This window comes from Lampris incognitus, chromosome 12, assembly GCF_029633865.1.
Source record: "Lampris incognitus isolate fLamInc1 chromosome 12, fLamInc1.hap2, whole genome shotgun sequence".
Lineage (NCBI taxonomy): Eukaryota > Metazoa > Chordata > Actinopteri > Lampriformes > Lampridae > Lampris > Lampris incognitus.
The window spans coordinates 8,344,842-8,370,879 of NC_079222.1; the positions used below are offsets into that span (position 1 = coordinate 8,344,842).

The 26,038-nt window shown below is 44.8% G+C and overlaps 1 protein-coding gene across 1 annotated transcript in view; it reads right to left on the reverse strand.

The window, feature by feature from the left end:
* The window catches only part of ank1b (ankyrin 1, erythrocytic b), a 136,152-nt gene that overhangs the window by 35,847 nt on the left and 74,267 nt on the right, over nt 1-26,038 (reverse strand). The window contains exons 16-29 of the mRNA XM_056291193.1: nt 23,337-23,435; nt 22,212-22,409; nt 19,763-19,861; nt 17,512-17,610; nt 16,365-16,463; nt 15,152-15,244; nt 12,165-12,237; nt 11,964-11,984; nt 9,169-9,292; nt 8,864-8,927; nt 7,910-8,022; nt 7,393-7,617; nt 5,683-5,837; nt 1,075-1,286 (exon numbers count right to left, since the gene is read on the reverse strand). Coding sequence (XP_056147168.1) covers nt 1,075-1,286; nt 5,683-5,837; nt 7,393-7,617; nt 7,910-8,022; nt 8,864-8,927; nt 9,169-9,292; nt 11,964-11,984; nt 12,165-12,237; nt 15,152-15,244; nt 16,365-16,463; nt 17,512-17,610; nt 19,763-19,861; nt 22,212-22,409; nt 23,337-23,435 — 1,674 coding nt within the window. The remainder of the gene's footprint in view (nt 1-1,074; nt 1,287-5,682; nt 5,838-7,392; nt 7,618-7,909; nt 8,023-8,863; nt 8,928-9,168; nt 9,293-11,963; nt 11,985-12,164; nt 12,238-15,151; nt 15,245-16,364; nt 16,464-17,511; nt 17,611-19,762; nt 19,862-22,211; nt 22,410-23,336; nt 23,436-26,038) is intronic.

Here is a 26,038-nt window from a genome sequence, read left to right on the forward strand (position 1 = left end):
TTTGCATCATGAAACTTGCGACAGGTCCAAAGCATCAACTACATTAAGATACTTTTAAATACGGCCCTAGACAGAAGTTTATTAGAAATGCAAGAATCAGAAAATGATGATCTGTTTGTTGATTGGTATAAAAAAAAAAGAAAAAAAAGATTTTGAAACAAAATCCTAAAATCTTCGAAATCTATTCTGGTATTTTAGTATACGAATACATATTTTGTTATTTTATTTATTGTTTTATTTTATTTCTATTTCCCATTTATTCTAAGATTTATTTATTTATTTGGGAGTATTTGACACCAGCGACTTGCTTTCCAAAAGTTCGAAACATGAGATGAAGCCTAATCAAGAAGTTCAAGAAGTTTTGAAATAGATCCACATTCAATCGAGAAGAGGGAGCGATACTTAGGGTGAGAGAATCAGAAAGAGGGAGAGACAGAGAGCAGAGAAAGAGAAACAGCGCATCAGCTGTTTTGTTAACTACACTCATCTCTCCATTGGTAGTAGTCTGTTTCTTTTGCACCATATTATCTCAGTTGGTGAAGCGAAATAATCACCAAAGCAATTAATAAACTTGCAAACTCACATCAAATTTATCTCCATATGTCCGTCATGCAGGAGGGTCCAACCCCAAACAATAAATACACAGTGTGGGCTGATATATAACTATCCTCATTTCTTTCCCTCAAACTTTTCTTTATCTGGTTACCTTTTCCCTTCCTTCACTACCTTCTTCTTCTCACCCTGTTAACTACTTTGCCCTACTTCTCTTCTCCCCCTTCTCTCTTCTTGCCTTTTTCTCCCACTATCTGCTCCCCTTTCATCCTTCTCTACTGCCCCTTCCACTTTCTTGTCAAACTTCCCTTTCTGTTTTTCTTCTCTCTGCTTTTTTCCCCATTCCTCAATTGTCTCCTTCTTCCCTCACTAACCTCATCCTAATCACCTCCTTGAATCTCTCCCTCCTGATATCTATTTTGCCTTCAGCTCCCTCTCCTTTCCTCCTCTGAATCTTTTGAACACATCCTCCTATTTCCTCACTCTTTCCCTTTCACTCTATCCTCTTCTCCTCCTCCTCACCTGCAGTCCCAACCGTACTCTCTTGGTGACAGCCGTCTCAGGGAAGATGGCCTCCACATGGGGCACTAGCTTACTGGTCAGGTGGCCACCCTCCGGACCAATCAGATCACTCTCCTGCTGAACACGCGACACAACGGCAAAGTAAAGGGGGAAGTCAGTGGAGATGATGCGCCGGATTCTCTTCTTCTCTAGCTCCTCCTGACTCTCCAGGTCTACAACGACAGAAAAACGGGAGGTGAAGAGAAAGAGAGAGTGAGAAAGGATAACGTGAGGCGAGGGAGTGAAAGAGTGGATGTCGATACATTTAGATTCACTCATTCAGCAGGAACATTTATCTAAAGGTACTTAGAGATCAGAATCATAATCATATTTATTGGCCGTGTAGGTTTGCACATACATGGAATTTGACTCCAGTTTCGTGGCTCTCTCAGTGTACTTAACATAGAATAACAACTCTACAACACAACAATCTTCAGTTATATGCTCAAGGATTGACTTATACAGGTAAAATAAGAGGTGATAAGGTGCAGTGGTGCAGAGAATATATCAGAGATGCTGAAATAGATGTTAGCAGGTTACTTTACATACATGCCTGAGGAAAATGGACATGACAGCATACCAGTATACGTACAATGTACAGGACAATATATACCAACTCTTGTTCTTTTGGCTTGTTCCCTGTTTCTCAGGGGTCGCCACAGCAGATTTTTGCCCTCCATAGCTTTCTGTCCGACGCACCGCTCTCCCGCAGTCCAGCCCTCATCATGTCCTCGTCTATCTGGTCTCTCCATTTTTTCCTTGGTCTTCCTCTTTTTCTTTTGCCAGGTATTTCCAGGTCCAACACCTTCTTTCCTATATAGCATATACCCCCTCTCTGTACATGTCCAAACCATCTCAATCTTGTCTCTCTCAACTTTTCCTCCATTCCTCTGATCTTGAACGTGCTTCTCTTCCTCATTTCTCTGCTGGTCTTTTCTAGTCTCTCCCAAGGACCAACACAGCATGTTCATCTCTGCTACCTGTAATGTAGATTCTAGCCTCTCTGTTGTTGTCACTGCTTCCATACCATAGAGCACGGCAGGCCTAACCGTTGATTTGTATACTTTGCCCTTTACCCTCAATGGCATTCTTTTATCACAAAGTACTCCAGCTACCTTTCTCCATGAATTCCACCCAGATTGCGTCCTTTTCTTGACTTCCTTCTTACTACTGCCTTCTATCTGTATTGTTGATCCTAAGTACTTGATTTGTTCAGTTTGTTAACTTCTGGGACAGCTTCTCCTCCTAAGGTCAATGCTGGACTTTCTACTTGCTTATTTAGACACAGGTACTCAGTCTTTGTTCTGCTGATCTTTAGTCCTCTAATCTCTTTCACTTCTCTCCAATCTTCAAGCTCTCTCTCCAACCTTTCCTTGTCCTCGTTTGCTAGCACGGTGTCATCAGCAAACATCATGCTCCATGGTGGCTCTTTCTTAAGATGTTCTGTGGTTGAATGGTTGAATTTATTGACAGTGTTAAGTGTTCATTTGAATGACAGCCTGCGGAAAGAAACTGTTTTTATATCTGGTTGTTTTGGGGTACAGTGCTCTGTAGCGTCAGAGGGGAGGACTTGGAACAGGTCGTGACCAGGATTTGATGGGTCTGCAGTGAAGTTGCCTGCCCATTTCCTGACTCTGGAGGTGTATAAGTCCTGAATGGAGGGCAGGTTGGCATCAATGATCAATGATTTTCTCTGCAGACCTAACTGTCCATTGTAGTCTGTCCCTGTCCCATTTGTTGGCCGAACTAAACCAGACAGTGATGGATGTGCAGAAGACAGACTGGATTATTACAGTGTAGAACTGAATCAACAGTTCCTGAGGCAGGCTGAATTTCTTGAGCAGGTGGAGAAAGTACATCCTCTGCTGGGCCTTTTTGATGATTGTGTCTAAGTTGGATGCCCACCTTAGGTCCTGGGAGATTGTGGAACCCAGAAATCTGTAGTTTTTCACCATAGACACTGTGCTGTTGAGTATGGTGAGGGGAGGCGGTGTTGGGGGAGCTCCTCCTGAAGTTCACTGTCACATCCACTGTTCTGAGCATGTTCAGGTCCAGGTTATTATGGCCACACCAGAGGGCCAGCTGATCAACCTCCCATCTATATGCAGACTCGTCACCATCCCAGATAAGGCCAATGATGGTTGTGTCGTCTGCAAACTTCAGGAGTTTAACAGATGGGTTTAACAGGGGAGTGCACAAATCCCTGAGGGGCGCCAGTGCTGATTGTCTGGGTGCTGGATATGATTTCCCCCAGCCTCACCAGCTGCCTCCTGTCTGTCAGGAAGTTTTTAATCCACTGGCAGATGGGGGCTGGTACAGTGAGCCGGGTGAGTTTGGGGTGGGGGATATCTGGGACGCTGGTGTTGAACACTGAGCTGAAGTCCACAAACAGGACCCCTGCATGTGTCCCTAGGGAGTCAAGGCCTTGGAAGATGTAGTGCAATCCCATGTTGACTGCATCATCCACTGTCCTGTTTGTTTGGTAGGCAAACTGCAGGGGGTCGAGCAGGGGGCCTGTTATTTCCTCCAAGTGGTCCAACACCAGTCTCTTGAAAGATTTCATGACCACAGACGTTAGGGCAACGGGCCTGTAGTGATTTAATCATGTGATACGGGGCTTCTTAGGGACTGGGATGATAGTGGAGCTCTTGAAGCAGGAGGGGACTTGACACAGCTCCAGTGATCTATTGAAGATCAGTGTGAAAATGGGGGCCAGCTGGTCAGCACAGACTTTAAGACAAGAGGGTGACACGCCATCTGGGCCCTGTGCCTTCTTGGTCTTCTGTCTCTGGAAGAGCTGGCACATGTCCTCAACACAGATCCTGAGTGTGGGTGGGGGTTCGATGGGGAGGGGAGAGTGGCTAGCAGGGAGTGCAGTTGACTGTGTATTGTGGCCAGAGAGGGTGAGGGGTGTGAAAATGTGCTTTTCAGACCTGCAGTAAAACCCATTTAGATCATCGGCCAGTTGATGGTTCCCTACAGTGTGGGGGGGATGGTCTCTTGTAGTTGGTAATGTCTTTCAAACCGCTCCAGACTGATGAAGGGTCGTTGGCAGAAAACATGTTTTTTCAACTTTTCAGAGCAGCACCTTTTTGCCACTCTGATCTCCTTTGTGAGTGTATTTCTGGCTTTGTTGTACCGGATTCTATCTCCACCCCTGCAGGCTTCCTCTTTGGCCTGACGAAGCCGCCTGAGTTTAGCTGAAAACCAGGGATAATTGTTGTTAAAGGTACAGAAGGTTTTGGTGGGCACACACGTCTTCACAAAAGTTGACGTAAGATGTCGCAGTGTCGGTAAGTTTGTCCTGGTCTGTAGATGCAGCCTCAAAAACACTCAAGTCAGTGCAGTTAAGGCAGGCCTGGAGCTCCAGTTTTGAGAGTCAGTATTTAGCAGATACATTTCAGTGTTAGCACTTAGCGCTAAATAGCAATCATATCCTTACACCATATGAAGTAATAGTAGTAGTACATTTGCTACATAGTAATCATATCCTAGTGGTACTATATGAAGTAGTAGTATATTTGCTGCACAGTATTCTTTTCATGGCCAAAAGTGCATATCACTTTGAGTGCATTTTAGTGTAACTGTGCCAAAGACCATCAAGAGGTACAGAATAATAGAATCAAAGCACAAAATAGGTTACTATCGCCACAACACAGTAAAACAGGAAAGTCAGGAAACAAAAGCATAAAAATCCTAAGTGAAACTAAAAAGGGCTCAATATTACATGCCAATAATAATGTTATTTAAGTAAGTCCAGGCACAACAGTAACAGCCGGCACCAATTCAGTCATAGCAAAGAGCCACCAGAGACCATTTCAGGATTAAGGTAGACCTGGAGCAGGAAAGTTTTTAAGGTTTTTTTCAAACAAAGTAAGCAAATCAGTAGCTCTGATGGAGGCCAGGAGTTCATTCCACCATGTTGGGGCCAAGTGAGAGAAAAGTCTGGACCTAGAGCTAGTTGCTTTAGCAGAGGTGTAGCCTGTACGTGTTAATTAATACGGTTTTCGGGTAAGTTGGTGTTGTTCCTGGAACTGCCTGGAACCCCAACAAGGTTTTTAACTTTATGCAGGCGGCCAAAGGCAGCCAGTGTAAGGACACAAAGAAAAGGGTGGCATGTGCACATTAAGATAGTTTTAAAATGAAGCACACTTAGTATTCATAAAACACAGGCTGGACTTAGGGTCCTCACTTCACAAGTTTGCCTCTGTATGAAAATACATGTCACTATGTCATCTTGGAATACCGAATAACCTGTGTGTTGTGGTTGCTGTATGTCTTTAATGTGTGGTAACCCTGTCACCCAATCCAACTTTCACCTGGCAGTACAGGAACAATTTGAACTTGCGCTTGAACTTTTATGAATGCGTTTAGCCTGTGTGAGCCTGAGACTGCTATTACTTGAGCTTTGCTGCTGAGACAAGTCCCCTATGCCATTTCCCAGCTGCCCTTGGTCTACACCTCCACCTTCATAAATCAAGATTAAGACCGACTGATGAAAACAGCAGGGGACCTCATAGACCTGTGCTCGAGTCGCAGGACAATGGCATCCATCCTTGTCACACTGACCTTCGTCCATGCCATTCAAAATTGTTTCCAGCACTTCGTCACCGTAACGGTTGCGATGCTCCTTCCAAACAGAGCCGTTCTCGCTGCGGAGGACCACCAGCTCTCTGTCCCCACGACCCAAGGCAGCAAAATGGGGAATTTCCACAATCACAGGCCTGAGGAAACAGACAAACAAAACAAAAAATACTTTGATTAAAGACTTTTTACCTTGAAAAGGTAACTTTTTCAATAAAAGTATCCCAAGATCAAATTTCGATTTCGAGGCGTCCGGGTAGTGTAGCAGTCTATTCCATTGCCTACCAACACGGGGATCGCCGGTTTGAATCCCCGTGTTACCTCCAGCTTGGTCGGGCGTCCCTACAGACACAATTGGCCGTGTCTGTGGGTGGGAAGCCGGATGTGGGTATGTGTCCTGGTCGCTGCACTAGCATTTCTTCCGGTCAGTCGGGGCGCCTGTTCAGGGGGGAGGGGGAACTGGGGGAAATAGCGCTATGTCCCCCTGGTGAAACTCCTCACTGTCAGGTGAAAAGAAATGGCTGGCAACTCCACATGTATTGGAGGGGACGTGGTAGTCTGCAGCCCTCCCGGATTGGCAGAGGGGGTGGAGCAGTGACTGGGAAGAGTGGGGTAATTGGACGGGTACTTTGGAGAGAAAAGGGGGAAAAAGATGTAACTGGTGGCCATACATTTCCTGAAATTACGGAATGTACTTTAATTTGGTTCAGAGGACTCTAAATAACCACCATCTCGTAGGGTAATGTATCTTTTAAATGAGAAAATGTCGAGCAGCTGCATTGAAGTATTAGGTGTGAAATTTACTCTAGCAAATGAAAAAAAAAAACAAAAAAAAAATTCATCTTTACTCATTCTTCTTCTTCTTTTGGCTTGTTCCCTGTTTCTCAGGGGTCTCCACAGCAGATTTTATAGTTTCCATCGGTACCCTCTTAGGGCACAGCACCAATGGTGGTCGTTGTTAACAAGGGGCTCGACCGGTCCGGCACGGAGCCTCGACCGATCCAATATGGCGCCTCGACCGATCTGATTCTATCTTTACACATTATTTTGATCAACTGGGATTGGTAAACGAATAATTTCATCTCTGAACTACACATAACACTGTCCACTAGATGGCGATCCGAAACTATGTTAATCATAAGGACTGAAGAACATGAAGATACTGTCAGCATACTTTAGGGACCAATGTCAAGTCTGTAATACTGAGTGTATTTTTTCCTTTTGTGACAATATTTTGACATGACTGTGCAGCCGAGCAGTACCAATAATATTTACACTGCAAGTCTAAATAAAATGTTCCTGAAGTATTTAACAAATCATGATATAAATTTAGAGGTTTCGAGAAGAGCGTAATCCATCCATCCATTATCCAAACTGCTTATTCTGCTCTCAGGGTTGCAGGGATGCTGGAGCCCATCCCAGCAGCCACAGGCAGGGAGGCATACTGGACAGGCTGCCAAGCCATCACAGGGCAAGGAGAGTGTAAACAAACACAAGAATACACAAATCCATGTACATCCGATATCAAAAATACTCGCTTAGCCCATTTCTACATTTCATAATCGGTTGTACTAAATGGTTGTATGGGCACACAAAGACACACGTGCAAGCCAACACAAACGCTGTAGATGCTGTTCCCTGTGTTTCCAAAATGACACCAATAAAAAAAACTCACAAAATACTGAGTTCACTCACCCCAGAAACTGCATGCTGGAGGGCCCCAGGGAGATGATGCGGCTGGCGAGCCCCTCTCCCTCCACTAGAGGCGGAGGGGTGGTCAGTTTCTGAGGCTTGACCAGACGGCAGGTAATCCGCGTTGGGGCTGCACAGGTACGGGGAGGGATGATCACGCGCAGGCCGTGGTGTCGGCTGCCTCGCATGGAGCCGCCGCGAGCGTCCACCATGAAACTCACCAGGAAGCTGGGAGCCAAGCAACGACACGACCGATTACTTATGTGACCCCACAAATCATTTCAACAACACTCGACTGTAGCTCGCTGCTGGTCAGGAAACTGGACACTGTGGTCCTGAGACCGAGTGTGTTCATACAGAAAAACGTGTGAATTTGGTTGTGTCGTACATAATTAACGCTCGATACAGACAAGTGAAGGCGAGAGACGTGCGCTGGTTTTTCATTCCCCTGTCCTGACTATTTCCCCTGTCTCAGGGCACAACATGTCACCGATGCAACACCGTGTGTGTGGTAGCTGACCCGGTGTGAATAGGGCTGGCCACTGGGCTGACGTTGTCCGAAGTCTCTGTAGCCGGACTGCTGGGAATGAGCGAGTCCTCGTCATACTCCTTTGGCAGCGGCACTGGGGTGTGCTGAGGATTGAGAGAGAGACGACGAGAAAACGTTGAATATCTTTAGTGATATTTTGCCTTTATCTTTTAATTCTAATAAAGCAAATTGGGATAGGCGGCTTGGGTAATGAATGGATGGATGGAAAACCAACCGGGCTCTAGTTTCCAGGTCATAGCATAGTGGACAGCGCTGACGCTAGTTTATGTAGCGAGCCGAGTTAAGGTGTGGCCAACACTTTCTCGTTAATTTCGGGACATGCTGCGCCGGTGGTAATCGGGCACAAAGGAGGTGCAGTTGTAAAAGGGAGGGATACATTATTTAGTAGGGGTGGTGGGGGCTGTCTGCAAGTATGGCCGATAAAATCAGCACCTCTCATTCCCTATATTTATTTGCTTTTGGACCCCCCCCCCCCCCCCCGTTTGCTCCCCAATTTTATCCGGACAATTACCCCACTCTTCCGAGCCACCCCGGTCGCTGCTCCACCCGCCCCTGCTGATCCGGGGAGGGCTGCAGACGACCACATGTGGAGTCACCAGCCGCTTCTTTTCACCTGACAGTGAGGAGTTTCACCAGGGGGACGTAGGGAGTGGGAGGATCACGCTATTCTCCCCGGTTCCCCCTCCCCCCTGAACAGGTACCCCAACCGACCAGAGGAGGCGCAGTGCAGCGACCAGGACACATACCCACATCCGGCTTTCCACCCGCAGACACGGCCAATTGTGTCCGTAGGGACGCCCGATCAAGCCGGAGGTGACACAGGGATTCGAACCGGCGATCCCCATCCAATAATTAATTTAAAAGGATAAATAAACGTGTAAATATTTCACTACATCCTCTGAACATTGCAGTCAATAAACCTACCTGATCCAGTAGTACTGTTTCTGGAGACACACAGGGGATCCGGGGAATGGCAGGAGAGTAGGGCCTTTGGGAGGAGAAATACGAACAAAAAGGGAGGCTTGAGCAGATCCTCAAGTTTCAACGGGGAACAAAAATAATAATGGAAAAACATCGTGAATTCGTGTAATTTTGCCAAATCTAATCTCATGGCGACGTTTATGTAATGTCAGCAATCCATCGCTCTCCATCTAACTTTCCCCCCTATTCTCCCTCACTCACACACACACACACACACACACACACACACACGGCATGACACGACTTACGTGGTACCCAGGCCGCTCTCAAAGTCTCGCAGGGTCTTCTTGGGGGAGAGGAAGTCATCATCCTGGTCCTTGAAGTCGTCGAGCTTCAAATAGCGAGCTCCATCCATCCCTAACAGCTCATCCCCTGCAGGGGGCGAACAGATGTCAGAAAAAAAAGAAGGAGCAAAAAAAAAAGGAGGAATGGTAAAGGAGATCGCTAAGAACACGGTTAGAAAAAGTGGGAGGGAGATAGAATACACTGCAAAAAAAAAAAAAGCCAAAAATTTAATTTTTTTAAAACAATTATGCCCGATTCTGTGTAAAGTCTTGAAATCCTCACTTTTTGGGGAATTTTTTGGACCCTTTCCCATTGTGTTTTGACTTGTTTCAAGGATTTCAACGAAGAAAAAGAAAATACCTGAGGTTTGGGACCATGTAGGTTTCAACATGACGTCACTTGAGTCAAGAAAATGCTAGAAACAAGTTGAGTCACTCTACTGGAGAAAAGCTGAGTGATGTGTCAAAACTGAGGCCCCCCCCCCCTTTTCTCCCCAGTTGTATCCGGCCAATTACCCCACTCCTCCGAGCCACCCCGGTTGCTGCTGATCCGGGGGGGGCTGCAGACGACCACATGCCTCCTCCCATACATGTGGAGTCGCCAGCCGCTTCTTTTCACCTGACTGTGAGGAGTTTCACCAGGTGGACGTAGCGCGTGGGAGGATCACGCTATTTCCCCCAGTTCCCCCTTCCCCCCCAAACAGGTGCCCCGACTGACCAGAGGAGGAGCTAGTGCAGCAACCAGGACACACACCCACATCCAGCTTCCCACCTGCAGACACGGCCAATTGTGTCTGTAGGGATGCCGGAGGTAACACGAGGATTCGAACCGGCGACCCCCGTGTTGGTAGGCAATGGAATAGACCGCCGCGCCACCCGGATGCCTAACTGAGGGTTGTTTTTTTTTTTTTGCAATGTAATAATGACAGTTTATAAAGAGGCATCTGTCCCGATTCATCACACCGCCTTCCTGCCTGTCCCTTCATGATACCACAAAGACATGGCGTCGAGGCAGTCCCAGATATTTTTAGTCCAAGCAATGAGGTCAAACTGACAACAACCAGAGCCAATGGAGTAAAAGAAAAGGACTGGTAAAACAGTGAGTACTAACACAGCTTAAGACACTGCATGGACAGCAAAGTGCAAGGCACCCAGCGACAGCTGTTTAGTGAGCATGCCTGTTAGGGATGGTACCACATGTGGTGATGGTTATCTCTGCAGGAGGAAATACCCCGGTTATTAGAGGATGGCTTTTGTTTTAACTATAACTGCAATGACAATAATACATTTTTTTTTTTGCATCATCACTTTTCGAAACAGAGTTATAAACTTATTTTAGCAATACCAAGTGAGAGCAAATAAGGGAAATAGGGGGGGGGGAATCACACGTTACTAAAAAAGTGTGAAAAGAGCAAAAAGTGCATGAGCAGAACACAAACGAATCAAAAAGCAGATTATATAAACCCTGTCAATAAAAACATTTAGGAAGTGATTTGAACTATGACTGTTATATGCCAGTTTGTTATGCCTGTGTCTGCTAGCAGACAAGAGGAGTATGTAAACAGGAACTTGTGCATTTTTAATTAATTAATTTATTTGACCACTTATTGATCCCCGTGGGCAAATTCTCCCTCTGCATTTAACCCACCCAAGTTGTGTAGCTAGGAGCAGCGGGCATCTGCCGTGCAGCGCCCGGGGACCAACTCCAGTTCATCCTGCCCTGCCTCGGTCAGGGGCACAGACAGGAGGACTAACCCTAACATGCATGGGGGGGAACCGGAGCACCCGGAGAAAACCCACCCCGGACACAGGGAGAGCATGAAAACTCCACACAGAGGACGACCTGAGATGACCCCCGAGCTTGGACAACCCCGGGGTTCGAACTCAGGACCTTCTCGCTGTGAGGCGACAGCGGTAACCACTGTGCCACCGATCCGCCAAGAAGAACGGGGAGTCAAAGAGGTCATCTATGTGAGGAGGGAACGACCATCGCTGACCCGGGGTGGGGGGGGTGGGGGGGGGACACATCTATCGCCATCTTACAATGCTGTAATTGCAAACATCCCCAAATCCTCTGTGAATAGTACACATGGCCATTGTAACTCTAGTTAATGGCCACACCCATATTTATAAGGGTGGGGATACCTGCAGTCAGCTGAGACTCAAGAGGTCACTTAGATGAGTGATGAAACGTATCTGCCAATAAACACTGTATCCAGATGAACCGATTCTACCCTCTTTGATGTGTTCATGTTCTTTGCTGGGTAACATCTCAGCTGGGGCACAGCACGTGGGTAATTAGGTTATCCCATTAAGCCACACAGAGCGAGAGTCTCGAGTTCAAAATGGATGGAGGAAACGCAACATCGCTACATCACCAGGGGGGAGTTTGTTTTCTAATGTTAAAATATTGCGCTCCTGTCAATCACGAGCCCGCGGGCGGATGTACGCCGAGCACTGATTAAAGGGAAATGTCATGACCACATGCCAATGAAAAACTGACAAGTTCTCACATTAAGCTCAGAGGAAGTCGGAGACAGGAAACAGAGAAGAGACAGAATAGATGAGACGAGCAGAAGTGAGACAGATAAGAGAATAGAAATAGAAAGAGCACTCAAGGTAAGATAAGGCTCGCAGCAGACAATCAGAAAGACAATTAGTGACACACAGAGAAAATGAGACAGCGCAGTTGCGATGAAGGCACAAGTTCACCAGCCACCGGACGACCGGACAAAGCAGAGATGCAGACACAGTCCTACCTAACGTTAGCTGGGCAACCCCTACGAAGCAAATGAAAAAAGGGCGTTATGAGTCATACGTCAAATTTCAACTTACGGTTATACCTCTCCAAGTTAATTTACCTCCCCAAAAAGTCTTCTTTTACAATGATAACCCGAGTCAGAGCTGAAAATGGATTATCGAGACGTAGCGCCTGCGTACAGTGAAACATGCTAACCTACCTTCATCCTCTGAAACATCCAGTATTTCATCTACTGTCTCGGGAAAACTCATGCGATGCTTCTCCGTAGTGATCTGGTAGGAGAAAAACAGAGTCAGAGAGAGAAAGAGAGAGAGAGGGATGACACGAAAAGGAGGATAATCAGGTGACATGGCGGAGAGAGTAGAAGGACAAGCAAATCTCCTATCAAACGTGAGAGAGAGATGAACTCGGTGACCTTTTGCCGCATGACAAGGCATGCCACGCCATCACACTGACTTGTGTTGTACGGCAATACTCGTAGAGCCTAGTATGTCACAGGAAAACGTCTTTCCACAAAATAAACAATGACGTTTTCTGGGTTTTTTATTTTCTTTCGATTTCCCCCCCTTTTCTCCCCAGTTGAACCCGTCCAATTACCCCACTCTTCTGAGCCATCCTTGCTCCACCCCCTCGGCTGAGCTGGGGAGGGCTGCAGACTAGGGCTGTGCGATACCACCAAAACCTCATATCACAATATAGTTCATTTCTTATCATGATAACGATACAAACCATGATATAGGTCATTCTTATCACGATAACAATTCATAGCACGATATAGGTCATTCTTATCACGATAACAATACATAGCACGATATAGTTCATTTCTTATCACGATAACAATACATAGCACGATATAGGCCATTCTTATCACGATAACAATACATATCACGATATAGGTCATTCTTATCACGATAAGGATACATATCACGATATAGGCCATTCTTATCACGATAACAATACATATCACGATATAGGTCATTCTTATCACGATAACAATTCATAGCACGATATAGGTCATTCTTATCACGATAACAATTCATAGCACGATATAGTTCATTTCTTATCACGATAACAATACGGAGGCACGATATAAGTCATTCTTATCACAATAAGGATACATATCACGATATAGGTCATTCTTATCACGATAACGATACATATCACGATATGGGTCATTCCTATCACGATAAGGATACATATCACGATATAGGTCATTCTTATCACGATAACAATACATATTACGATATAGGTCATTCTTATCACGATAACGATACATATCACGATATAGGTCATTCTTATCACGATAACGATACATATCACGATATAGGTCATTCTTATCACGATAACGATACATATCACGATATAGGTCATTCTTATCACGATACCGATACATATCACGATATAGGTCATTCTTATCACGATAACGACACGTATCACGATATAGGTCATTCTTATCACGATAATACATATCATGATATGGGTCATTCTTTCCACGGTAACGATACATATCACGATATAGGCCATTCTTATGATAATGATACATATCACGATATAGGTCATTCATATCAAGATAACGACATGTATCACGATATAGGTCATTCTTATCACGATAACGATACATAGTATCATGATATAGCGCATTTTCTGTAAATTTATCACGATAACAATACAAACCACGATATAGGTCACTCTTATCACAATAACGATACCTATCACGATACAGGTAATTCTTTCTTTTTTTAAATTTATTTCTGATTTTTCCCTTTTTCTCCCAATTTAGTGGCCAATCGATCCCTATTTTAATTCAAACACCCACCCTCGTACTGCATGCATTCGCCAACTGCATCTCTCCGGCCGGCAGTCTCGAAGGAGACGCCTCCCCACTTTCGTGACAAGGCGACTCCAAGCCGAACCACTGCTTTTTCCGACACACCCAGAGACGCATTCGTGTGACGAACACAAGCCGACTCCGCCCCCCTCCCGAAGACAGCGTTGCCAATTGTTGCTGCTTCATCGAGTCCGGCCATAGTCGGATCTGACGAGACCGGGGCGCGAACCCCGGTCCCCAGTGGGCAACTGCATCGACACAAAGCCGATGCTTAGACCGCTACACCACCGCGGACCCTATGATACAGGTAATTCTTATCACGATAACGGTACATATCACGATATAGGTCACTCATATCACGATACGGATACATATCACGATACATGTCATTCTTATCACGATAACGATACATATGACGATATAGGTCATTCTTATCACGGTAACGATACATATGACGATATAGGTCATTCTTATCACGATAACGATACATATGACGATATGGGTCATTCTTATCACGATAACAATACATATGACGATATAGGTCATTCTTATCACGATAACGATACATAACACGACATAGATCATTCTTATCATGATAAGGATACATATCACGATATAGGTCATTCATATCATGATAACAATACATATCACGACATAGGTCATTCATATCAAGATAACGACACATATCACGATATAGGTCATTCTTATCACGATAACAATACATATCACGATATAGGTCATTCTTATCACAATAACGATACATAGTATCATGATATAGCGCATTTTCTGTAAATTCAATGAATAAATAGTTTATGTAAAATGACCACATGGAAAGGCCTATTTCTTATTCCATGTTGAATTATATACTTAAAAAATAAAATGTACTTACTCATATTTGATTATTTTTCTCCTTTTATTTAGAACCTTTGTGCAAATTTTCAATTAAGCATTTAAGCACAGCCCTACTGCAGACTACCGCATGCCTCCTCCGATACATGTGGAGTCGCCAGCCGCTTCTTTTCACCTGACAGTGAGGAGTTTCACCAGGGGCACGTAGCGCGTGGGAGGATCATGCTAGTCCCCCCAGTTCCCCCTCCCCCAGAACAGGCGCCCCGACTGACCAGAGGAGGCGCTAGTGCAGCGACCAGGACACATACCCAACCATACTGGAGGTAACACGGGGATTCAAACCAGCGATCCCCGTGTTGGTAGGCAACGGAATAGACTGCTACGGTACCCGGACGCCCTCGTACACTGTTTTTAACACTGAAAATGTCAGTTAGTGTGTGCCAAGGCTGTACAATGTTTTGTATACATGTGTAAGTAACCATGTGAACGCTATATGATGTGTTGCTCACCGCGGAAACAGACTCCTCAGTGACCAGTTTCAGCACATCTATGACAGAGATGTATCCCAGTCGCTTAGCGATGCCTAGAGGAGATGTTCCATTCTACAAAGGCAGACACGTCGGAAAAACAACAGCAAAACAACACAACAGGGATTTAATCCAACCCTACAAATCAAAATCACAAATATCAACGTTAACGTGTTTCATGGACAGATATTCAGATCAGTCTTTGTTCGGGGGTGGGGGGTGGGGTCATCTCATTACTTCATAATCAATGCTGTGAGGATTTATAATCACACTAAATGAAAGAAAAAAATTATGATGAGAGTTGAAAAACTAGACTGAGGTCCAACTAGATTGTGATCCAAATGTTGTGTCTCGTTTCTCTTTTCCACCACCCTGTAATTTTTTAATCATGATTTGTTGTTACCCTCTCAGTTGATAATGGTGAACACAAAGTGATAGAAAAGGGCAAAAAAATTACTTTCTCCAAATGGAACTATTCTCACTTTTATTGATCAAATGGGCTGCAAGAATCCTGGAGCTCAACAGGATTTTGCCCCCCCCCCCTTCTTTTTCTCCCCAATTGTACTTGGCCAATTACCCTATTTTCCGAGCCGTCCTGGTCGCTGCTCCACCCCCTCTGCTGAGCCGGGGAGGGCTGCAGACTACCACATGCCTCCTCCAACACATGAGTCGCCAGCCACTTCTTTTCACCTGACAGTGAGGAGTTTCACCAGGGGGATGTAGCGTATGGGAGGATCCCGCTATTCCCCCCAGTCCCCCCCACCCCCGAACAGGTGCCCCGACTGACCAGAGGAGGTGCTAGTGCAGCAACCAGGACAGATACCCACATCCGGCTTCTCACTCGCAGACACGGCCAATTGTGTCTGTAGGGACGCCCGACCAAGCCGGAGGTAACACGGGGATTCGAACCGCTGATCCCTGTGTTGGTAGGCAACGGAATAGACCGCCATGCCACCCGGACGCCCCCCAAGTAGGTTCTTCTAGGAGAAGAATGAGGAGGAGCTGACTGTATGATGCATGTTCACTACCAATGTTTTTATCTGTGCATATCCCTTTGAAACAAATATTTAAGAAGAAATACTATACAAATACATCGGGGGGAGGGGGGGGGCGTCAGAGAGCAACAAGGGGTAGGTTAGAAATTGGTCCTGGATATGAGGTCAAAAGAAAAGGATGTTAATAAAGAAAGTCTTACCGAGGTTATCTCATTGGGTTGTGCTCCGTGTTTCAGTAACAGGGTGACGATGTCTGTGTGGCCCTGTTGAGCTGCCTGATGGAGAGGGGTGTATCCCACCTACAGAGGCACAGACAGACAGACAGACAGACAGACAGACAGACAGACAGACAGACAGACAGACAGACAGACAGATAGATAGATAGATAGATAGATAGATATTGATTAATTGATTGGTTGATTGATTGACAGCCAGAAGGAGAGTAACACAGAGATGTAGGTAGGAAGCGAGAGAGAAAGAAGGGTAGAAAGAGAAGATATAAAAGCAATGAGAGGGGGAGATGTACTGAAAAACATCCATGTATGGGAGAGAGAAATGAAGAGTGCTACAAACATGCTAATACCAATTCATATTTGGCCATTACTGAAACTGTCAAGGAATTATTATTTATTCATTTGGTTTTCCCCCTCAATTTTCCCTCCCAATTGTATCCAGCCAATTGCCCCACTCTTCTGAGCCGTCCCGGTTGCTGCTCTACCCCCTCTGCCGATCCGGGGAGGGCTGCAGACTACCACATGCCTCCTCCGATACATGTGGAATCACCAGCTGCTTCTTTTCACCTGACAGTGAGGAGTTTCGCCAGGGGGACGTAGCGCATGGGAGGATCACGCTATTTCCCCCAGTTTCCCCTTCCCCCTGAATAGGCACCCCGACCGACCAGAGGAGGCAGTAGTGCAGCGACCAGGACACATACCCACATCCGGCTTCCCACCCTCAGACACGGCCAATTGTGTCTGTAGGGACGCCCGACCAAGCCGGAGGTAACACGGGGATTCGAACCGGTGATCCCTGTGTTGGTAGGCAATGGAATAGACTGCCATGCTACCCGGACGCCCTGTCAAGGAATTATTTAACAAGCAATTTAATATCAAATCTTGCAATATGAACTATCAGTGGGTGAGAGTTAATCATTTTGACATTACAAGACAGTATTTTGAGAGTATAGTAGCGATGACTGATGACCATGTGAACAAATGTATAACATAATTATAAGTCTGGGCACATACACGTGCAGCTACATATGTGTTTTGTGTGAGCGTGTGTGTGTGTGTGTGTGTGTGTGTGTGTGTGTTTGTGTATGAGCTTGTATGGTGTGAGACAACTTACCCTCGTCTTGCTGTTCACATGAGCCTGCTGCTGCAGAAGAAACTTCACCATCTTGATGTTGCCATAGTGACAGGCTACATGAAGGGGTGTGTACCCCATCTGACAGAGAAAGGGAGAGAGAGAGAGAGAGAGACAGAGAGACAGAGAGAGGGGGAGAAAGGGAAGGAGGGAGGGAGACAAAGAGAGAGAGACAGAGAGACAGAGAGCCAGGGAGAGAAAGAGAGACAGACAGACAGTGAGAGAGAGAGGGCGAAATGGACAGAGAGACAGAGAGAGCGAGGGAGAGAGAGAGAGAGAGAGATGAACAGAGGTAGAGTGAGACAGAGAGAGAGTGAGAGAGAGAGAGAGAGAGAGAGAGAGAGGGGGGGGGGGGGGGAGAAAGAGACAGATGAACAGAGGTAGAGTGAGAGGGAGAGAGTTGGCTGTCTTTCAATGGCCTCATTAACAGCAGCTTCTACCTTGTATAACAGAACGGAGCCCAAATTAACTAAATGTGTGCAGTCAGAAAATTAAATAGTGCATAACTGATTTTGGAACACATTTCTATACAAATGCACCACAAGGCTCCTTTTTTCCATCAAAACAGATAGCAAATGTTGTATAATGATTAGCACGACAAACAAATTAGGATGCTTTTTTAAAAGATGAAAACAATTAAAAAAGGATAAATCAAACACTAGATCTTACTTATTTCCGAGATGCTAAACTGATTTGATTTTCCCCTGTAACTGATTTATGTAAAAATAAATCTACGTTAGGCATACTGTATGCCCCGGCTCTGTGGGCAATTCTGCTTCTCAAGGAACTATCAACGTGACCTATATACAATACTGTATACTAATTACAATATACAGCTATCTAATGAGCTGTGTACGTCATATATCAGGTCCACAGAGCTGTAAATGACACTATTATTCATCTACCCTGCAAGCTTTGCTCTCATCTGGACAGGCTGGGAAGCGTTGTGACTTTCTTCTTTAATTTCTCCAGGCCATTTAATACCATTAAACCAAGTCAATTATCAAATAAGTCTCAAAAACCAATCCGTGACCCGTGGCCGTATCGCAAATACACCGACTGGTGGCCATGCAAAGGATTTTGCTATGATATTTTCTGCACACCCTCAACTTTTGATCATGCCATTTCCTCTTGAGGGGCTTAAATTGATAAAAATTATGCAAAGGCCCATTAAAGTCCCCCTCATGCTTGATGAAGAGGCCCTGCATATTGAATACAAAGCAGAGCTCCCTCCTAACACGGCCTGAGCCTTATCCAGTTGGGAAGGTGCTAAAACACCAAACTCTTTATATGCTGCTTTGGACTACCCTGTTACCCTGCTTGCACAATCTGTATCTATGGCCATGACTTGTACATATTCCTGCATGTCTTTCTCTCTCTTTTTTTTTTTTTTTGATTTCCCCCCCTTTGCTCCCCAATTGTTAATTGTACCCGTCCAATCACCGCGCTCTCTGAGCTGTCCTGGTCACTGCTCCGCCTCCTCTGCCAATCCGGGGAGGGCTGCAGACTACCACATGTTTCCTCCAATACATGTGGAGTCGTCAGCCACTTCTTTTCACCTGACAGTGAGAAGTTTCACCAGGGGGATATAGCTCGTGGGGGGATCCCGCTATTCCCCCCAACCCCCCCGAACAGGCACCTCGACTAACCAGAGGAGGTGCTAGTGCAGCAACCAGGACACGACATACCCACATCCGGCTTCCCACCTGCAGAGACGGCCAATTGTGCCCGACCAAGCCGGAGGTAGCAGCGGGATTCAAACCGGCGATCCCGGTGTTGGTAGGCAACGGAATAGACCGCTACACTACCCGGACTCCCCATTCTTGCATGTCTATGTATTTATATTTGAGTGTTACTTCTTCTCTGCAAAAGTTTCTGCACCAATGGTCTAATTTCTCCATGGGAATTAATGACGTTCATTTTAAATCTTAAATTTGACATCCTAATTGTAACTGTACAACTACATTACTATAGCTTGAACCCACGGGGCAATGGTCATCATCAAAGTCAATCATATATTTGGAGCACAGAGGAAAACTGAACTGAAAAGGCATAAACTTGGAAGGTCTAATCTAAAGTAAGTGCTTTCAGCTGCATGCATACGTAAGAATACAATCACATGGATATTACTGCCAAAGCAGGTCTGTCTGAAACCAATTAGATTAATTAACCAAAGCAGGTCTGTCTGAAACCAATTAGATTAATTAGCCAATTAGACTGCGTCGCATCTTACCCGTGAAGCAGCATAAACAGAAGCCCCCTGTTTGACCAAGGTGTCTGCGATGCCGACATGACCCTCTTGAGCTACCAGATGTAAAGGAGTCAGTCCATTCTAGGGGACATGGAAGAAAAAAGGCAGAGTAAATCCAGAGCAAAATAATATATTCATAAGAAGTTTTCTTCTGTTATAGATGAAAATAGAAAATAAAGGAATGAGATCATATGCAACAAAGGGTATCAAACTGACATGGATCAAAAAGGCACAGGTATAGTGCGTAGTGTTTATCACGTCTATGATAGTACAACCCATTGACTTACAACTTACAGGCACTGCAGTATTTATTCTTAAAATATAGCATATTATTATTCTCTTATCCAACACAAATGCTAATTTTCCAGTGCTTAATGGTGTACTGTGAGATTTTCTTGCCTGTATCTGAGCTGTAAGATGTTTCTGGAGTGAAACTGTATAATTCTCCCCTCATCTGGTTTGCGGTTATGGCCTGAACTTGGCTCTGTCTTTATGCATGCTCAATAATCCAGGTAAGAAAATCACTGCAGGGATATCTGCAGTCAGTTGAGACTGAAGAGGTCAGTTAGATGAGTTATGAAACGTTTCTCTCAATAAACGTTGTGTCCAGATGAACTGATTCAACTTTCTGTGATTTTCTTACCTGGACCATTGAGCATGCAGTAAGACATTTTGACTCATTTCGGTGAGGATTGCCTTAAACTTGTATGTGAGTATGAGCGAAAGGTGCGGAAGATGGCAGACTACAGGAACCACCTGAGATTCAGCCTCAGGTGCAGACAGAGCGGGATTATACCGAAGAGCCTGCAAATGAAATCTTCAGTAAAGGGCCACCGAGCTAACAAGATCCTCCAGAAGGCACAGAGCCAGCGGTTGAACGAATGGGTGAGACGAATCAATTTTACCACCAACGTTTTGAAAGCCAAAGAGGAGCAGATCCAACAGAGACTCACGTTGTGTCTAGATGAGACCACTTTCCAACATGTGATTGAGTTCACGGGGAAAGCTCGTCTCGCTCCACACGAAAAGTCGAAAACCAGGCAGCCAAAGAAGTACAACCTACTTACTGCACACTAGAGACATGTCTGCTGCTTAGAACAGGACAATGCTACTGACAGAATTTTGTACCACAGATTATACCCAGGGGAAGCTACACATAGTCTGTATGGTTTACCTAAAATACATAAACAGGATGTGCCATTATGGCCTATTGTAAGTATGATTAAGTCAGTGACCTATAACATCTCTAAGTTTCTTGAATCTGTCTTAACCCGTTGGTAGGCAGTAATGAACATTACATTCAGAACACTGGATTTTGTGGATATGGTGAGGGGCGTCATTATGGAGGAGGATGAAACAATGGTCTCTTATGATGTTAAGTCGCTATTCACGTGCATTCCTGCTGATGAAGCAGTGGAAGTAGTCCATATGAAATTACTAAAGGACCCCATCCTTAGCACTGGGACCACCCTTAACACTGACCAAGTGTGTCTGCTCCTGAAGCTGTGTCTTCAGTCCAAGTATTCACATATGGGGGCAGTACTATAGGCAGAAGCATGGGCGTGCTATGGTTCCCCAGTCTCAACTATAGTGGCCAACTTGAATATGGAGGAAGTGGAAAAGAGGGCTCTGATGTCCTATCCAGGGACACTACCAAGCCATTGGTTCAGATTTGTGGACGACATGTGGGTTAAAATTAAATCTCAGGATGTGCCACATTTCACTGACCACATTAACTCTGTGGACACCCACATCAAGTTCACCAGGGAGGATGTGAAAAAAGACAGATTAGCCTTCTTAGACTGTGAAATTGCAATTGGTGATGGGGACATTTGATTGTTGATGTTCACTGTAAACCAACACATACTGATCAGTGCTTAAGGTTTGACTCTCATCATCCATGGCCCCATTCTGTTATCCTCATACATCTTGCCCCTTGGCCAGGTCATTCAAAATCATGTGTTTTACCATTTTTATGCTGATGATACTCAATTTGCACATGAAACCGATCATTGGTTGTGGTCATTATACAACTGTGCTGTTTATCAGGGTGGGGATACCTGCAGTCAGCTGAGACTGAAGAGGTCACTTCGATGAGTGATGAAACATTTCTCTCAATAAACATTTTGTCCAGATGAACTGATTCAACGTTCTGGAATAGGTCTATAGCTGGCAGGCACGGACATAAAACATCAATTTTGACGATTTTTCTTCGTCACTTGAAATTCAAGATTTTTAATATTTCTCAGTTAACTTCCTATCAACCAAAACCCAAAGAATGCTATAAGTACCTGTTTTATCAAATTCCCAATTATTCATCCTTTTTGAGTATCAAGGTCTTCACCTATAGCAGTAGCATCTCGCCATGTAAATCTTGACAAAAAATAACGTCACCTTGATCAAATCCCGTGTTATCATCCTACATTATTACCTTGTTCCCGAGGTTAACATTGGCCTGCTTGGAGATGAGAAGGGCCACCATGTCAGGTCGTCCCTCCTGGGAGGCCAGGTGCAGGGGTGTGATGCCCTGAAGGGACTCGGCATTGGCAGAGGCCCCATTTTGCAGCAGACAACTGGCTACCTCCATCTGGTTCTGCTTGGCTGCTATGTGCAGGGGGGTGTAGCCATTCTGAGGGAAAAATCAAAGACCCGTGCACAGGGGAAGAAAGAGAGGTAGAGCTAGTCAGAAAAACAGACACAGACAGAGAGAAAGTCAAATGGAAAGACAGACAGATTCATAAACAGATGCATAACTGTTAAGATAACAGTAATAGAAATAAGGAGACTGACAACAGAAAACTTGTGTAAACTTGTGTGACCTTGGCAGTGGTGGAAGAAGTATTCAGAACTTTTACTTAAGTAAAAGTAGCAATACCACAGTGTAAAAATACTTTGTTACGAGTAAAAGTCCTGCATTCAAAATCATACTTAAGTAAAAGTACAAAAGTATTAGCGTCACAATATACTTAAAGTAGCACAAGTAAAAGTACTCATGCAGAATGGCCCATTTCAGAATCATATATCATATTATTGGACGATAATTATTGATGCAATTATATGTTCATCACATTAATGTTGCAGCTGTGAAATGTGGAGCTAATTTAAATTACTTTATATACTGCTGGGTAGCTTAGCCTATAACAAATATATCATTATTAGTTGATTTATAATTTGTATTAATAATCTAAATCTGCAAAGTAACTACCAACTAAAGCTGTCAAATGTAGTGGAGTAAAAAGAACCGTATCTCCCTCTCAAACATAGTGGAGTAAAAGTATAAAGTAGCATTAAATGGAAATACTAAAGTAAAGTACAATTACCTCAAAATTGTACTTAAGTACAGTACTTGAGTAAATGTACTTAGCTAAATTCCACCACTGGACCTTGGTAATATTGGCCCCGGTAACCAGGGGAATGGAGCCATAGATAACTAAAACAGAGAGCCAGTAAACAGTGTGTGTGCACATGCGTGTATGTTTGTGTGTGTGTGTGTGTGTGTGTGTGTGTGTGTGTGTGTGTGTGTGTGTGTGTGTGTGTGTGTGTGCGCGCGTCTTACTCGGGCGGTGCTGTGTGCAGAGCCTCCCTTGCTGACCAGGAGTTTAACAACATCCAGGTTGTTGTGATGGACAGCCACGTGAAGAGGTGTAAGACCATTCTGTTACGCACACAAAGAAATACAAGACGCATCACATCAGGGCAAAAACGACCAGCTTATCAAACTACTTTATCTTGTTTTAAGTGTCATAAAGCTTATTTCTACAAACCCCAATTCCAATGAAGCTGGGGCGTTGTGTAAAACGTGAATAAAAACAGAATACAATGATTTGCAAATGCTTTTCGACCTATATTCAATTGAATACACTGCAAAGACAAGATATTTAATGTTCAAACTGATAAACTTTATTGTTTTTTGCAAATATTCACTCATTTTGAATTTGATGCCCGCAACACGTCCCAAAAAAGCTGGGACAGGGGCAGCAAAAGACTGGGAAAGTTGAGGAATGCTCAAAAAACACCTGTTTGGAACATTCCACAGGTGGACAGGTTAATTGGAAACAGGTGAGTGTCGTGATTGGGTATAAAAGGAGCATCCCCCAAAAGGCTCAGTCGCTCACAAGCAAGGATGGGGCGAGGTTCAGCACTTTGTGAACAACTGCATGAGCAAATAGCCCAACAGTTTAAGAACAACGTTCCTCAACGTACAATTGACCTTTCGCAAAGTCCCGCCCCCCTTAGTTACTGTTGCTATGCCCGTCAAGCATTTCAGAACTATCCAGGAAGTAGCCGGAAAACACCAAAACATGAAGGAAGAAATCAGCGCATTGTGTGGGTAAAAGTAACAGTAATAATACGTTAGCTGTATTAGCTATCAATAATAGCTAGTAGCTAGCTTAGCTTGGAGCAGACAGGTATTTGTGTTGATTCTGGGTGGATGAAGCTGGCCATGGGGTCTGCTATACTGCCAAATCGATTGCCCACATTGCGCTTCTTGCGTTCTGGGTTCGGGAAGGGAAAGAAAATGACACCCCTCCAAACTTTTCACATATCTAGTATCCCATTTGCAGATCCCATAGGCACACCGTTTCAGCATTTTGTTGTGTGTTTGAAAGCTTGACGGACCGTTGCTGAGGTAGGATTGGACAAGCACCGTTCTGGGGCGGTACTTTGCGAAAGGTCAATTGCAAGGAATTTAGGGATTTCATCATCTACAGTCCATAATATCATCAAAAGATTCAGAGAATCCGGAGAAATCTCTGCACGTAAGCAGCAAGGCTGAAAACCAACATTGAATGCCCGTGACCTTTGACCCCTCAGGCGGCACTGCATTAAAAACCGACATCATTCTGTAAAGGATATTACCACGTGGGCTCAGGAACACTTGGGAAAACCATCGTCAGTTAACACAGTTCGTCGCTACATCTACAAGTGCACGTTAAAACTCTACCATGCAAAGCCAAAGCCAGATATCAACACCACCCAGAAACGCCGCCGGCTTCTCTGGGCCCGAGCTCATCTGAGATGGACTGACGCAAAGTGGAAAAGTGTGCTGTGGTCTGACGAGTCCACATTTCACATTGTTTTTGGAAATCATGGACGTCGTGTCCTCCGGGCTAAAGAGGAAAAGGACCATCCAGATTGTTATCAGCGCAAAGTCCAAAAGCCAGCATCTGTGATGGTATGGGGGTGTGTTAGTGCCCATGGCATGGGTAGCTTGCACATCTGTGAAGGCACCATTAATGCTGAAAGGTACAGGTTTAGGAGAAACATATGCTGCTATCCAAGCGATATCTTTTTCAGGGACGTCCCTGCTTATTTCAGCAAGACAATGCCAAGCCACATTCTGCACATGTTACAACAGCGTGGCTTTGTAGTAAAAGAGTGCGGGTACTAGACTGGCCTGTCTGCAGTCCAGACCTGTCTCCCATTGAATATGTGTGGCGCATTATGAAGCGCAAAATACGACAACTGAGACCCTGGACTGTTGAGCAACTGAAGTCGTACATCAAGCAAGAATGGGAAAGAATTCCACCTACAAAGCTTCAACAATGAGTGTCCTCAGTTCCCAAACGCTTATTGAGTGTTGTTAAAAGGAAAGGTGATGTAACACAGTGGTGAACATGCCCCTGTCCCAGCTTCTTTGGAACGTGTTGCAGGCATCCAATTCAAAATGAGTGAACATTTGCAAAAAACCAATAGAGTTTATTAGGTTGAACATTAAATATCTTGTCTTTGTAGTGTATTCAACTGAATATAGGTCGAAAAGGATTGGCAAATCATTGTATTCTGTTTTCATTTACGTTTTACACAACGTCCCAACTTCATTGGAACTGGGGTTTGTATATATTGCTAGGCAGATTCTCTTTCTATTGGCAGATGACATCGTTTGTTTCAGGGAAGTGTTCTTGTTGCGTGATAAAAAGACTTGTTTCAAGACATTTATTCTCCCCATCATATTCTTCATATATTTATAATTCCATTATAATTCCAGTATGCTCTTTCAGTGTTGTGTGTTGTGTTCTGTAAATTGTGCAGACTACCACATGCCTCCTCCGATACATGTGGAGTCGCCAGCCGCTTCTTTTCACCTGACAGTGAGGAGTTTCGCCAGGGGGACGTAGCACGTGGGAGGATCATGCTAGTCCCCCCAGTTCCCCCTCCCCCCCGAACAGGCGTCCCGACCAACCAGAGGGGGCGCTAGTGTAGCGACCAGGACACACACCCACATCCAGCTTCCCACCTGCAGACACAACCAATTGT